At 41.5% G+C, this 13378-nt stretch overlaps 1 protein-coding gene across 4 annotated transcripts; it reads left to right on the top strand.

The window, feature by feature from the left end:
* Positions 1–2463: 2463 nt before the first annotated feature.
* On the top strand, positions 2464–12127 carry thrap3a (thyroid hormone receptor associated protein 3a). Of its 4 annotated transcripts, none has more exons than XM_079561263.1 (11): positions 2464–2582; positions 5461–5578; positions 6619–7449; positions 7615–8178; positions 8250–8422; positions 8613–8724; positions 9272–9356; positions 9848–10026; positions 10098–10260; positions 10342–10470; positions 11849–12127. In XM_079561263.1, exons 2-11 carry the CDS (start codon positions 5469–5471, stop codon positions 12041–12043), a joined length of 2541 nt encoding a protein of 846 aa, XP_079417389.1. In that variant the 5' UTR covers positions 2464–2582; positions 5461–5468; the 3' UTR covers positions 12044–12127. The 4 variants fall into 4 exon arrangements, with proteins under 4 accessions (XP_079417389.1, XP_079417391.1, XP_079417390.1 ...); XM_079561265.1 differs by lacking the exon at positions 2464–2582 and adding an exon at positions 4274–4523; XM_079561264.1 differs by lacking the exon at positions 2464–2582 and having other exon boundaries at positions 5420–5578.
* Positions 12128–13378: the final 1251 nt, after the last annotated feature.

The following is a 13378-nucleotide window of genomic DNA, read 5'->3' as shown; positions in this document are numbered from 1 at the left end:
AGTTTATGTTAAAGGCTAAATAGCTGATGCTCATTATTACTCTGAAAACTTTACATTGAGGTTTGTAGTTCGCAGGCTGAGTTCATCCTAATCTTTCCTGTCATTGATTTTAACATGCAAGAAAAATGTCTGACCGCTGTCTGTAACAGATAATCTGAAGCCTTTGAGAGAAGTGACCATAACTCAATCCAGTTAACTCTGAAAACTCTTCTCCTGCAATGCAACATAAAACGATTCATGAATTTGTAAAGTGACTTGAAATGTCTCGAAAAGCCCAATATGTGACCGATAGCAGAGGACAGAGGATCCATCACGGCACCATCCCGGAGAGTCACTTACACAGACGGCATTAGTAAATCTGTATACTGTGACATCTTGGCCACATTCGCCGCTCTTAATAGAACCCTGCGAATGATCAAATCCATTTATAAGCCCTTAAGATTGACATTTCATCTGGGGTTCATGCCTTTTTCACGCTGCTGATGCAGATAATTACGGCTAGAATTCAAACCACGTAGAAACACAGAGAAGGTGATAATTGGCCCTGGATAGAGGTCAGAGAACTATCTGGAGGCACACACACAACTGTCCAGCAGCAAAGGGCCAACAACAATGAGCAGATGATATTTACTAAATCAATGGTGGGGCATCACAGTAGAAGGAAAAACACAGGATACATTTACAGTAATCAATCACTTATTATATATTACGTTTTAAACTAAGAGATGACGAATTTACAGATGATTACAAAATGTTCTCTTCAAGAATATGCAGCAAACACAATAGGTTTTGAGTCTATTTAAAAAACAATTATAATATTGTTGCGCAGCCATATTTGAGAGCCTAAGTTCTAATAGCATAGCACAAAACCAGGTCTTTGTTCACAAATACAATGATTCAGCATAAAAAGGGAAGTTTGAAGCTTCAAACAGATGGCTTACGTTAAAGATTGTGCAAAGGATTTGGCTTTGGACAAATCAAAAACACCAATGCAACCACTGACAGGAGGGCTATGTCTGAACAAGTTCTTGTTGCAGAGAACGGAATATATAACGTAGAGTAAAACAAACGGAGAAAAATAAATAAAAAAATACAGAATGTGCAGACAACAGGGAGCTGGAAACTTTAGACGGTCGTGGGATTTTCTTTTGTTTAAAATCTGAAGCTCATCAGACATGTCACGGATGAGATAGATGACTCCAACAGGTGGGCGAGACTTAAGTCTGTTATCCGGGCGTGCTGGGAGAAAAGTGGTGTCAAAGGGATTGCCCAAAATAACTACCTTGGTGTCTGGATGGTGCCGGTATCAACTGGGCTAAGAGGCAAGAGAGATGGGAAGGGGCCAAGGAAGGTGTTCACACTGAGCCATCTCCAGCAGAGACACGAGGCACTGACAGGGGATTTGTATCAGTAACTTGTGGGAAGATACCATTGACTTGACCCAAATATCGGCCTATGGTGTTCAACCATTGGGATTTCTGCACATATTTGTTCATGTATTTATTCAGGCAATCACCACAAGTCTGGTTAATGTTAAAAGTGTACAGTAACATTTCAAACAAACTCATTTTGAATAGGTTGAATGTTACAGTATTATCCTATGTGTCGACAGTATGCTGGCTGTATTCTATGGAAGCAGTTTTGCATTATGTAAAACCTATTTTGAAACAATGAACAATCGACAGAAGCATCTCCTCATACTGACAGATGATTATTATTATTTATTATGTGTCTTTGTTGAAGTTATTAAAGTTGTTATTATCATTCAGACCCGTGTTAATTTCGTCGACAAAGATATTTAGTCTTAATTTTAGAAAATTGGACTAAAACTAATTTAAAAGTTTTTCATGAGACTAAAACTATGACTAAAATGTCCAGGTATTTTAGTCGACTAAAATGAGACTAAATAAAAATGAAAAGGAGAGACTAAAATCATCCAAACTTCTATTGACCGTCTGAAAGAGCCTCAGATCATGTAAATTCTCTGCCAAAGGATCAGCTCTGAGCTTTGTTCATGTGGAGCAGCTCCATGAAGCAGAGGAACAAGATTAAATATGATTATGATGAATATTATAAATGCAAAGTCGACTAAATTCGTCTTAAATTTAGTCGACTAAAACTAGACTAAAATTGAAAGATTTTTTCGACTAAATCTCGACTAAAACTACGTTACATTTTAGTCAAATGACTAAGACTAAAACTAAAATAAAATATGTTGTCAAAATGAACACTGATTCAGACACAGTGGCAATTGCATTTTAGAAATATCTGACCACTCAAACTTGTGTCCTTTAATACGCATTGTCATAAAGGGATATATAGTGTTGTTCCACACAATGCGTAAGATGTTTTGGAAATGGAAAGCGGAAGGACACGCGCGCGTCGAGGAGCGAACACGCCCCCTTCTCTGTGCGCTCCACTCGCAGCGCACTCACACGGACCCGACGGCGCAGTTGACAGAAGCCGGGCACAACAAACACACACAGACCGAGCATTGATTTGGGAGAATTGGGGGTTTTATGCAACTTCGGTGAGTGACTTGGATGCGGCGCAACACAACTGAGGAGTAACGTGCAGCTCCGGTAAGAGCGTTTTGGATTTATCCCCCACCTCCTTCAGATGATTGTAGTCAAATTATTGGAGACTTTTCCCTCAATTTCAAAGTTGTGTAGCCCATTGGTTTGCTTGTTTTATTTCGTAATTCCCTGGCTGTAGCATCATGCTAATTTTACTAAATGAATATACTGTTGTGCGTGTCTCCAAGTTAGTTATCTCCACATGTAAAACAGCCTGTGCCCCTGACGGTCAGTATGTTCCTAATGAAGTCTACGCTGTTAAGAAAACTCCAGCTGAGCAGCGTTTTACTTTTGTGACTCTAGTGGCAGACAGATGTGGTGCCTCTGCCTGACTTGTTAGTTGTTACAGTGGCCTGTAGGAGGATGCAGACGATTTTCTTGGACTAGGTCTGGGAAATATTTTCCATCACTTAGGTGCTCTGTAGCCACTAACAGCTGTCTCTGGAGCGGGTGAAGGTGATGCATTTTTGCTGTTCACAGTATCTGACAGTAAATTGCAGGCCAGGGGTGATTTACAGTAGCTTCTTACAAGCAAAGGTGGGAAGAAGAGCCAAAATACTTACTCAAGTAAGAGCAATGTTACTTTATAATACTTTTAAGTGACAAACTAAATAATAACTCAAGAAAATAACTTGGAGAATATGTTACTTAAGTGCTGAATACCATAAAATGTTACAGTAGTGATATACTGTAAATTATTATTATCATATTATTATACTATAACAAAACATACGTTATTATTCCCAAAGAAACTACCATAAATTAAAAAAATATATATTATGAATTATGTAAGTCAAAATATACTGTAGGTTATGTATTTTATGCCATAATGAAAATGTGTCACTTAAAGATTTACTCAGTGGAACCTGTAACAAGTAAAGGTACAGATATTGCATTGTGATATTACTAGACTAGACGAGTCAAAGTAAAAAAGTACTGTATGATAAAACACCTGCACACCAAGGAGTTACAGGTACAGGTACTACCCGCCTCTGCTTATAACGAAGTGAATCGAATCCCAACTCCTGCAGGTGCAGCCAGTCATTGTGTCCTTAGACAAGTCACTTCACCCATCATGCCTCAGTGAGTGAGTGGTTTGTGGTTATCAGAGGTGCCGATTGCACATATTGGTCGCCTCTTCCATCAGTCTACATCAAGGCTGCCGTGTGTAGAATAGCAGCTCCCCACCATCAAGTATGGGATGAATTGATAATACAAGATAAAGAGTATTTGAGTATCCAAAAGAAAAGCGCCAGATAAAACCATTTGAAATGTATAACGTGTACACTAATGTATACACTTACAGATGGGTTGTGTATGCGTGGTGTGAGGATGTTCTACTTTGTTTTCCAAATTAGCAATGCAAATGAGGCCTGCAACACTTTATAAGACTTCATTTGCCAATTGTGTGAACATTTTTGCTGTGTTTTGAGTTTGTCTGCTGTTGTTTTCCCCCCAAATCACAAAGTCATTGATTTGGTTTTGTCCCTTTACTTTAGATCCTGTTGCTTTACCATCTGCGAGCCTAAAAAGGAAGCAATAATTTATCCTGTGTGAAACCGAGCTGCCACGAAGTAGCTCTCCATTAACTTCCCTGGCATGAAAAGCGTCTTGAGCGAAAACCAAAAACAGGGCTGGGGCATTTCGATAAGCATTGTGGCCGTGACAGTTGCAGTGGCTTTCTGAAATAGGGACGGCAGTCTCTGAGGGCACATATAGATAGCGACTGTGGTCCCAGCTGCCCCTGTGGCATCCCGCTCCTAATGATAGGGCCCGCTGATTGAGGCGGGCCTCGTCTCTGGGCTCTGTATCAAGTTGCCCATCCATTGTTGATCGGAGCTTTTATTTAACACGGAATAAACAGGTGACGCGGATCATGCAGTTGCCATTTGGAGTTCCAACAGCACTAGTAATCTACTGCACTTCTGCGCTCGAACTACCCACACTGTAAGCAGCTCTTTTGAATATGTTTTAATATTTCCTGTCTTTACAATACTGTATACATGCGGACAGGACGTTCTGGTACTTTCAAAAGTTTATCAAAGCGTTTAATTCTAATATGTTCTTATTTAAATTGTCCCATTGCCTTTTAGCCCCCTGTATCTAGATGTAAATATGTGATTCTGTGTTTTTCATACCTCGTGTTGCCTGTTCTTTTTGGCATAATGTGAAAGGTAAATAAATAGTTCTAATCTATACAGCACTCGAATCCCTGAAATGTGCGTGTGTGGCTGCGTTTCCACTCGATCGCACTTCGAAAACATACAGTCTATGAACATGAATGAAATGAATGTGACATAAAAAAAAAAAGAAAAAAAAAAAGAAGCCAGTCATTTCTCCAGCAGTAAGCGGCCGGTCTATATAAATAACTCCCATCTGAACGCCATTCTTGCGGTGTTAGCAGTAGGTCAAATTGGCAGTCGACTGAAGCTCAGGCCCCTCAGGAAATGATTCTCTTTGTGCCAAATGCTACAAATCTGTGGGACTGAGAAGTTTGAGTGGGAAGTTCGCAGAGCACAGGAATGAGGCTTGTGGGTGGGGGTAGGTTGGGGAAGAGCACACTTTCAGTTCCTAAAAAAAACAGCGGCACATGCACTGGGATCACCGTGCGATAGGATGTAGAGCACAGCGCCTCTTTGTCACGTTCCCAGTCTTATCTATTCAAATAGCTTTTACATGTTATATATATTGGAGTTATTTTTGTTGGAAAGATATGGAGAGGTTGCAAACAGACTGTAACTGAGCTGTCATGACCAGAGATAAAAACATCTTTACCTGGAAGTCAAACTGATTCACACTTTTTTTTTTTTTTGACACTGTACCGTTTTGTGACGCGCCCGTGACTGCATTTGCCATATTGTCCCCTTCTCTTTCTCCACAACAGTTGCAGCGATGTCCAGATCCGCCTCGAGGTCCCGGAGCCGCTCTCGATCCCGCTCAAGATCAAGGTCCACTTATCGCTCCAGTCGCTCACGATCACGCTCAAGGAAGCATCGCTACAGGTATTTTATCGTCATCAGGTCATTTTAATTGCCTTGTTTAAGTTTAAGTCAACCTCTTAACCCGCGCCTTAACCCAGTGCATTTTCTAACGCCCCATTTGAAAGCTAAGACCTACAAAACTCAATTAAATGGATCGTTTTCCTCACGTCGTCGTCACTTTTTTGACATTTTTGTTCCATCGCATTTTTATTGGGTTTTATCACCTTTGAGCCACTTTTTTTGTTGCTCTCTTTGGAGTTTTTTGTTGCATTTCCGTCCCACATTTTTGTCACTTTTTCATCACATTTTCGCCGCTCTTTTGTTGCTATTTTGACACTCCTTTCAAGAAGCTTTTGGATATGGGTAAAGCCAAACTGGGGAAAATGTGCTCGGCTCAGGTGGGGTAAAGAGGTTAATTTAAGATACTCTTGAGTAGTAAGTGTGTTTTACTAAGCATGAACAATTTTCAACTCCCTAAAGGGCTATGCCAGTAACAAACAGAAAAGCACAGGCCCGTCTATCTAACTGGCAAACATAGGGTCAAGAGAGTTGAGTTCTTTTTTTTTTCTTCACTCTCAAATGTTCCATGTGACTGTGGGCTTCAGTAGCGCTGCTCGCAGCAGACAGTCTGCAGATCACTCATTCAGTGTGCAGCGCTGCTCTGAGCACTGCCTTCTTTACGTACCCTTTTCCAATGAAAAAGCACAAGCGGTGAGTTGCTGTTGGCTTTGATGCTGTTTGCATTGCTATGAGGCATGTTATTTGTACTTGGCGTGTACTTAAAGCTTCTTCTTTCTCCAAGTCTTTAAACAACTTAAAGTGTTTGAGTTTATTTTGAAGTTGTCTATATAGTGTGATAGTTATTTTTACCACTTTCATAGCCAGTCATTGTCTTCTCTTAGATCCTTACACTAAACAAAGGAGCACGTGTTCAAAGGAAAGTGCTGAGACAGTCCGTAATATAATCATAAGAGTTGTGTGGTGCCCCCATGTGGAAGCTTAACACTTAACATAAAATGTGTGGGACAATAGATTTTAAAATTAACTTCTCTCTCTGTCAGTTCTCGGTCTAGGTCAAGGTCTAGGTCTCGGTCCAGATCCCCCTCCCATAACCGGGACAAGAAGTACGGCCGCTCATACCAGAACAACCGTGAGAGTCGGGGGTATCACCGGGGCTTCAGGAGGCCATACAACTACAGAGGTCGAGGCCGTGGACGCGGATACTTCCAGCGCGGACGCTACCAGCGAGGAGGCGGCTACAACAACAATAACAACAACAACAACAACAACAACCGTCACAACTGGAAAAATTATAAGAAACAGCACCAGAAACAATCACGGGGCCAATTCCACAATGCCCAAAGGTGCTCCAGAAGCCCTCCTCTGGGTCAGTCCCACCGCTCTGAACGATCCTGCACGCCTCTGTCCAGGCACTCGCAGAACTCCCTGTCCCCGTCGCACTCAACTAAATGCACTCCTGAAACCCAGCTCTCCAAAACTGTGCAGGAAGAACAGTCTGCGCAGCACCTCATTCCGGAGAGAGAGAAAGTGGTGGAGGCAGTGGAGCAGGTCGGGGTACTCGCCACAGAAAATAACGGGGCACACGATGGAAAAAATGGGGGAAATTGGATCCCGTTAACTGAAGTTAGCAGCCCAAAGAGAGCCAATCCTCTCAGCGCCTGTGAGGGAACTTCAGCCCTGAGCACGCAGTCTACTACAAACAGTAATGGCATGAGCAATGGCGCCATCTCCCGGAAAAATGTGAGCAATGCTCCACTAACAAAGAAAATTTCTCCAGACAGTCTAAACCCTATGCTCTCCAGCTTTGACATCTTCTCCACTGAGGAGTACTCGGATGGAGATAAAACAGCCCTGTCTGTTGCATTCAGAAAGTAAGGCCTATTTACTTTTTTCATAGCCACAGTCATGTTTTTATTTCTTCTTAAAATACACGCTTTTACAAATGTTTTGTTCAAAAATGACACCTTGACATCATTTGCCACGTCTTTTATGATCTATAAATGTTCATGCACAAATAACCTTTTCTTATTGTTTAGGTTTTTGGAGGAACAAAGTAAAAGTGCAATAACTGCATGGCAGAACGGCACCACTCCTGCTGAAAGCGAAGAACTGAAAATAAATGGAAAAGAGTCTCCACTCAAGACCAACTCAGACTCCAGGAAACAAAAAGAGGATGGCACTGAAAGGGATGGTGTGGATGATGGCAAAATGATGAGATGTCATTCAAAGCCATCACACAGTGAGTGGCTCAATGGAGAAGCGCTCCCTGATAGTAAGGCTGCTGAGCAGAGCTTTGGGAAATGGCACAATGCAGCTCGTTTGGTCAACAGCGGTCTTGACCCTCGGAATGAGAACCCATGTGTCAACAAAAGTCCAGAAAAAGCTGCAGCCTTTGCTAAACTGGAGTCTGTTCAAATGAAGGACTTTTCTCCTGAAAGAGGTTTTAAAGCCAAAAGGCTGGCTATAACCCCTCCTGTCCCCCCTCCTATAACTTCACCAAGGAGGGGCAGAGACATGTCCACTGAAGAGGACTTCAGTGTCGTACCAAGAAAACAGGAGGCCACTGTGAGACTGAATTTTCCTTCTGATGGTCTCCTGAGGTAAATTGGCATGTGTCACAAATAGACAAGTTAAAACCGCTGTGTATTACATCCTTTTGTGTCACTTTCAGCTCTTCTGATGTTTTAGCAAAAGAACGGCAGCTGTCTCAGGATCTTGTGCAGTCGTCTAAAAAAGAGAAAGAGTTTCGCTCCATCTTTCAACATGTTCAGGCTGCTCAAGTTCAGAGAAGTTCATCTGAGCACTTTGCTCAACACATCGTGACTATTGTTCATCATATAAAAGGTGAGTTCCTCTTCTATGTCTGACATTGTTTTCCTAAATACATTATGCACCGTATTGTGCACTCTTTACAGGTATATTTAGTGCTCTGTTGCATCTGAACACACTACAAGAACAACATAGACCAATATTCACGGCTGAATGGAAAGTGAGAGCTCCTTTAAAGGCGAGTTTCTTTGTGATTTTCCTGCAGCCCAGCACTTTACCTCTTCTGGACTGACCCTAAATGAGAGGTTCACTATGTACCAAAGACAAGCTGCAGAGAAGGAAATGATGAAACCAAGAAAAAGTCCAGAAATTCACAGGTAGTATGGCTTTATCTCCTCTTATAGCCGCTTCAAGCTTGGCTTCAGTTAATAAGCCATGTTGCCCATACTTTGCTCTCATTTCTGGCATACGTGGAGTATAAATAAAGTGTTTGGGGGACAAAGTGCCTTTGGGTCAGGGTAAGATACTTCACCTGCCATGTCTGCTGTGTTTGCACCAGTGGAACAGTCAGTGTATATGTGTCTGTGAACACACTGATGTGTTTACATCATATGTCTGTATGTTTATGAGAATATTCAGCCCATACTCAGCACTTGGGCGGCACAATATATCACAAAAAATATTGTATCGCGATATTACACAATATATCGCTACATCAACTAAGCTTTCATTTGACTGAGAATTGAAAAAAAAAATGGCAAAAACAAACTATGAATTGAACTTGTAAAATTTCTTGTCTTGTTTTGGTCCTGATGGAGTTTTTATTTATGTCTTCTTCTGACAAGTTACTTCAGTATCGTGCAGCCCTACACAGCACTGTCCCCACCAAAATAAACAAATCTAAACAATATTTTGTTCTTACAGGAGGCTTGAGGTGTCACCAAGTGCATTCAAGAAACACTCTCAGATTTTTGAGGCGATCAAAAGAGCAGAGGAAGGCATTTACAAGGTGACTGAAACCTTTGCAGTATGAAATCAGTGTGAAAAACAAACAACCAATAAGTGAGCCATCCTCTAGCCTTGAGGCTACATTCCCTAAAAGCCTGTGGCTTTTGTTGAATGGGAAGGTCTGTGAATGCTGAATTCACAAAGACAAAACAAGGCAGTTGTTTGTTACCTGTCACACGACATGGTTCGTTGGTTTGATTTAAAGAGGGCAAAGGCCTAAGCCAGGCTAATGCTACACATAAGGAAGCTGCTGTGCCCTTGCTGTTCTAAGGAGTCTGAGCAAAAGACTTTGTAAGTATTTTTGAACCTGAACACCTAGACAAAACCTGTTTTCTATTGCCAGACTTTCGACTTTCAAACTACACAATAGGTCAAAACCAAATGGATAATGCAAGTGAAATATTTGTAGTTAAATGCATGGCAGACCACAGTGCACCATGAGGCTAATCCAAAGTCTATCCACGACAATGTATTCTGTTCTAACTTGCTCAGGACGTTCATGAACCAAGCAAGGGCGATCCACTAGACCTTCGTGGGGACATTGAACGACAGAAAAATTACACCACCCATCATCGTAACAATGACCCCGAAGTGCCGAAAGCTGCTGACTATTGTGGGTCAAGTGAGGAGAAGCCTGCGCAAATGTTTTCCAAGTGCCTCCAGAAATCACTGTATGTACGCCGACTCCAGTCACGCCGGTCGTTGTCAGTGGTCCCTGTATTTACTGTTGTGCTCTTTTTAGAAAAAGCACCAAAACCCGATCCCGTTCATCCAGTTCATCGTCATCGTCATCCTCCGAGCCACAGGACGATGTGTCCCCTGTGAAGACTGAACAGGGGTCAAATAGAGTCAAACTAGATGCCAAGGAAACCCCATGTGACAGAGGAAGGTCATATGGAGCATTTGTAAGTCGGATGTGCTTAAAATGATGGATTTTCCACTGTTACACTATGACTTTCTGACAGTTTTGGTAATTGGCTCAATAGCAGATTCAAATCCGTGGGCGAAGCTGGAGCAGAGGCAGTGTTCGATGCAATTCTAAAGACACAACTATAGCTACAAAAAAGGATGACCGGGACCCAGAATACACCCCAAAAAGCAAGAAATACTACTTGGTAAGAACACAACACTTCCCTGATGTTTTGCAGTGGTCATTTCTCTCTCTTGCGCGAGGCTGATGTGTGAAGCTGAGGAGAAATGCACTTAAATCAGCAGATGGAAAAAAGCTTTATTGAATCTTACTGAGAGCCTATACAAATGTATCCATTTTGCCTCGTCAGAGTAGAAATCCAAACAGTCATTGATAATAAGTCCTTTCTTTGCTCAAAAAAGAGAAAATAAAGCTAAGCTAGTTTGGATACCTCCACACCTGCTCCGCTCCAGAGTGCGAGAGGAGCTGCTCTGAGACCACCGGTTTCAGTCGGTCCTGGAGCAGCTCGTTGGTTTGGACTAAAGTGCAGAGGTCGGATTCCCTATTGGCCAGTTGACATCGGCAACCAATGTGGAGCTTCAACTCCAGCTTTATTTTTAATTTTATTTCTAATACAAGTACTTATAAACAACCAGACATCGTACGCATGCCTTCATAAGCTTGTATTTGGAAAAAAAAAAAAAGTACAAATTCCGTATAAAACAAAAGTAGTACAAAATTAACACATAAATAAATCAACTAATCCAAACTAACCGTATGTGACCCTAATCCCAACGTTAAGGATAGTGGAGTTTGACAAACTAACCCTAGTCTTACCATAGCCCTAACCTTAAGGATAGTGGAGTTAACAAAAGGTGTCTTTCAGGCGTTAGTATGAATCTGACCAATCAGGAAGTCGATGACAGTGGAGGCGGCTTGAGAGTGGAGATTGCTGGGCAAATGTATTAGAATGTTTTCTATTCTATTCTATTCTAGATTGAAGGGTGTAGGAACCTCACCGTGGAGGCCTGCAGGCAGGACCTCTTGTCTTTAGGTCCAGAGACTCTTTAGGTCGAACTAAGCAGAGCCAGTGTGCCACATTTCTTTGTTTACAAACAATGAAAGGGATCCTGATTCAACGAGTTTAAGCACTTTTAACAACTTTCAGGAAGAAATACTGTGACGTAATGTAAAGTAGTGTTTCCCAACCCTTTTTTTTTGGTCTTGTGTACCAGTGATGTCCTTCATTTATAGCCAGGGAACACCTTACCTCAAGGTGCTGTTGTGGTCAACAAAAATCAGATTTAAAAAAGCTCAAATACTCTACTTTACCACAGCACAAAATTCAAATTAATGATTCTTTTAAAATAATTTTTCGATATTCAAATTCACCATCTTTTTTATCTGTTGTAATTCCAATAGATTCACAATTGATATATAGACTTTATAACTAACACACTAATGTCTGCTTTTTGTCTAGTAATTCCACTTCTAGACAAAACACAGGAATAGGGCCTTTAATCCAACTGTCAATGCTTTAATCATAGATATTTACTGCAATTGCTTTTCCCCCGTTCCCTCAGCATGATGACCGAGATGGAGATGCAGATCCCAGGTGGGCAGACACAAGAGGTCGAGGGCGACTGATCTCCCAGAGAGGAAGAGGGAGGTTCATCATTCGCAAAGCCAACAGCTACAACTGCTCCACATGGGCCCAGGTCAACAGGGATCAAACTGGCAATGAACAGGACCACAAAGAGGGCACTGAACGTAGATGAACTATGGACCTCTGAGGTTTCCATATAGCATTGTGACAAGAAGCACTGTTTAAAGGCCCTGCACCTGAGTTTTCCCTTTTTCAATCGGATTTTTGAGTTTCATTTTGTCTGTTGAAGTGTATTGTCTTGGCAAATGTTTGTGTAATATAGAGACCGTTGAAGCAATATGTGCCACATTATTGAGATTTTCAGTCATCGTAAACGTAGTAGTACTTATGATGAACGCTTGTTGGGAAATTCCAGAACCCTGATTTGTGCTCTTCAACTCAACTTTAAAAAGACTTGGGATGTTAGGATTGCCTTGGGAAACATATGAATGAGTTGTAACCACAACTCATTTCAGTTTGAAAACAGGAAAATCGGGCACAGGGCCTTTAAGTCTGAGTTTTAATACAAATAGCAGGACTTTGTGTACCTACTGAAATAATAGACCGATGTACTTTGAGTTAAGTTGTCAGTGTAGTATGATGTTGATTAGGGTGGTCCTTATCTCAATGAAAAAAATAAAAATGTTTTTTTTGTTGCTCCCACCATCCTATCAGGTACTACCCCATTAGAAACCAATTCCTACCAATTATTTTGCAGATCAGAGTGTATTTAGGGTATGCTCAAGCCGGTTGAAGTTAGTAGAAACAGAGAAAAGCAAGAAGACTGTGTTGTGGCGTCGTACGCGCTCAGTATACACAGCTGTCAAGGAATGCATTGAGGCTTTCTATCCGGAGAGACGAAGATGGGCCACGCGACATGCTCTGTATGAACAGGCCTTAAAATGAATGTCAAGTCTATGTGTGATCATTTAAATTTTACTTAATTATTATCCCTGCATATGTTGATCGTGGGATGCACCGATAACACTTTTTCTAAAACTGATATGAGTATGAGTACTTTGATATAAGTACTTGTCAATACCCATATGAGTACAAGGCATTTTCTTTTCTTCATACTTTTTGAAGTGAAAAGACGGTTTATAGTGCTTCTGGGAGGAGTACCATCACGTGGTATAACGTTCATGAAGCCAGGTGCCATACACCGTGCTCTTTCATGGCACGGCTGATTTACACACTAAAAATGTTTATATTCCGATATGCTGGCTTCAAACTGACCAACAGAGAAAGACAAGAACTTGGCAACTTCTGTGTGTTGGGAGTATCAGCATACGTCAAGTCATGGTTCCTATCCCATGGTTCCCCGCAGGTGACTTGCGTCTGTTGAAGCTCCTCATCGAAATCGGCTCATCATTGTCATTGGGTGCCTTCAAGAAACTTTGTGGTCACCTCTGGTACCTAAGCGAAGAGTTGGTGGCCCTTGCCTTTTTTGATCCAGAATTTGATGCAG

This window comes from Gobius niger, assembly GCF_951799975.1.
Source record: "Gobius niger genome assembly, chromosome: 8".
NCBI lineage: Eukaryota > Metazoa > Chordata > Actinopteri > Gobiiformes > Gobiidae > Gobius > Gobius niger.
Note: the sequence above shows the minus strand (reverse complement) of the source record. Positions and strands in the feature narration are given on the sequence as shown.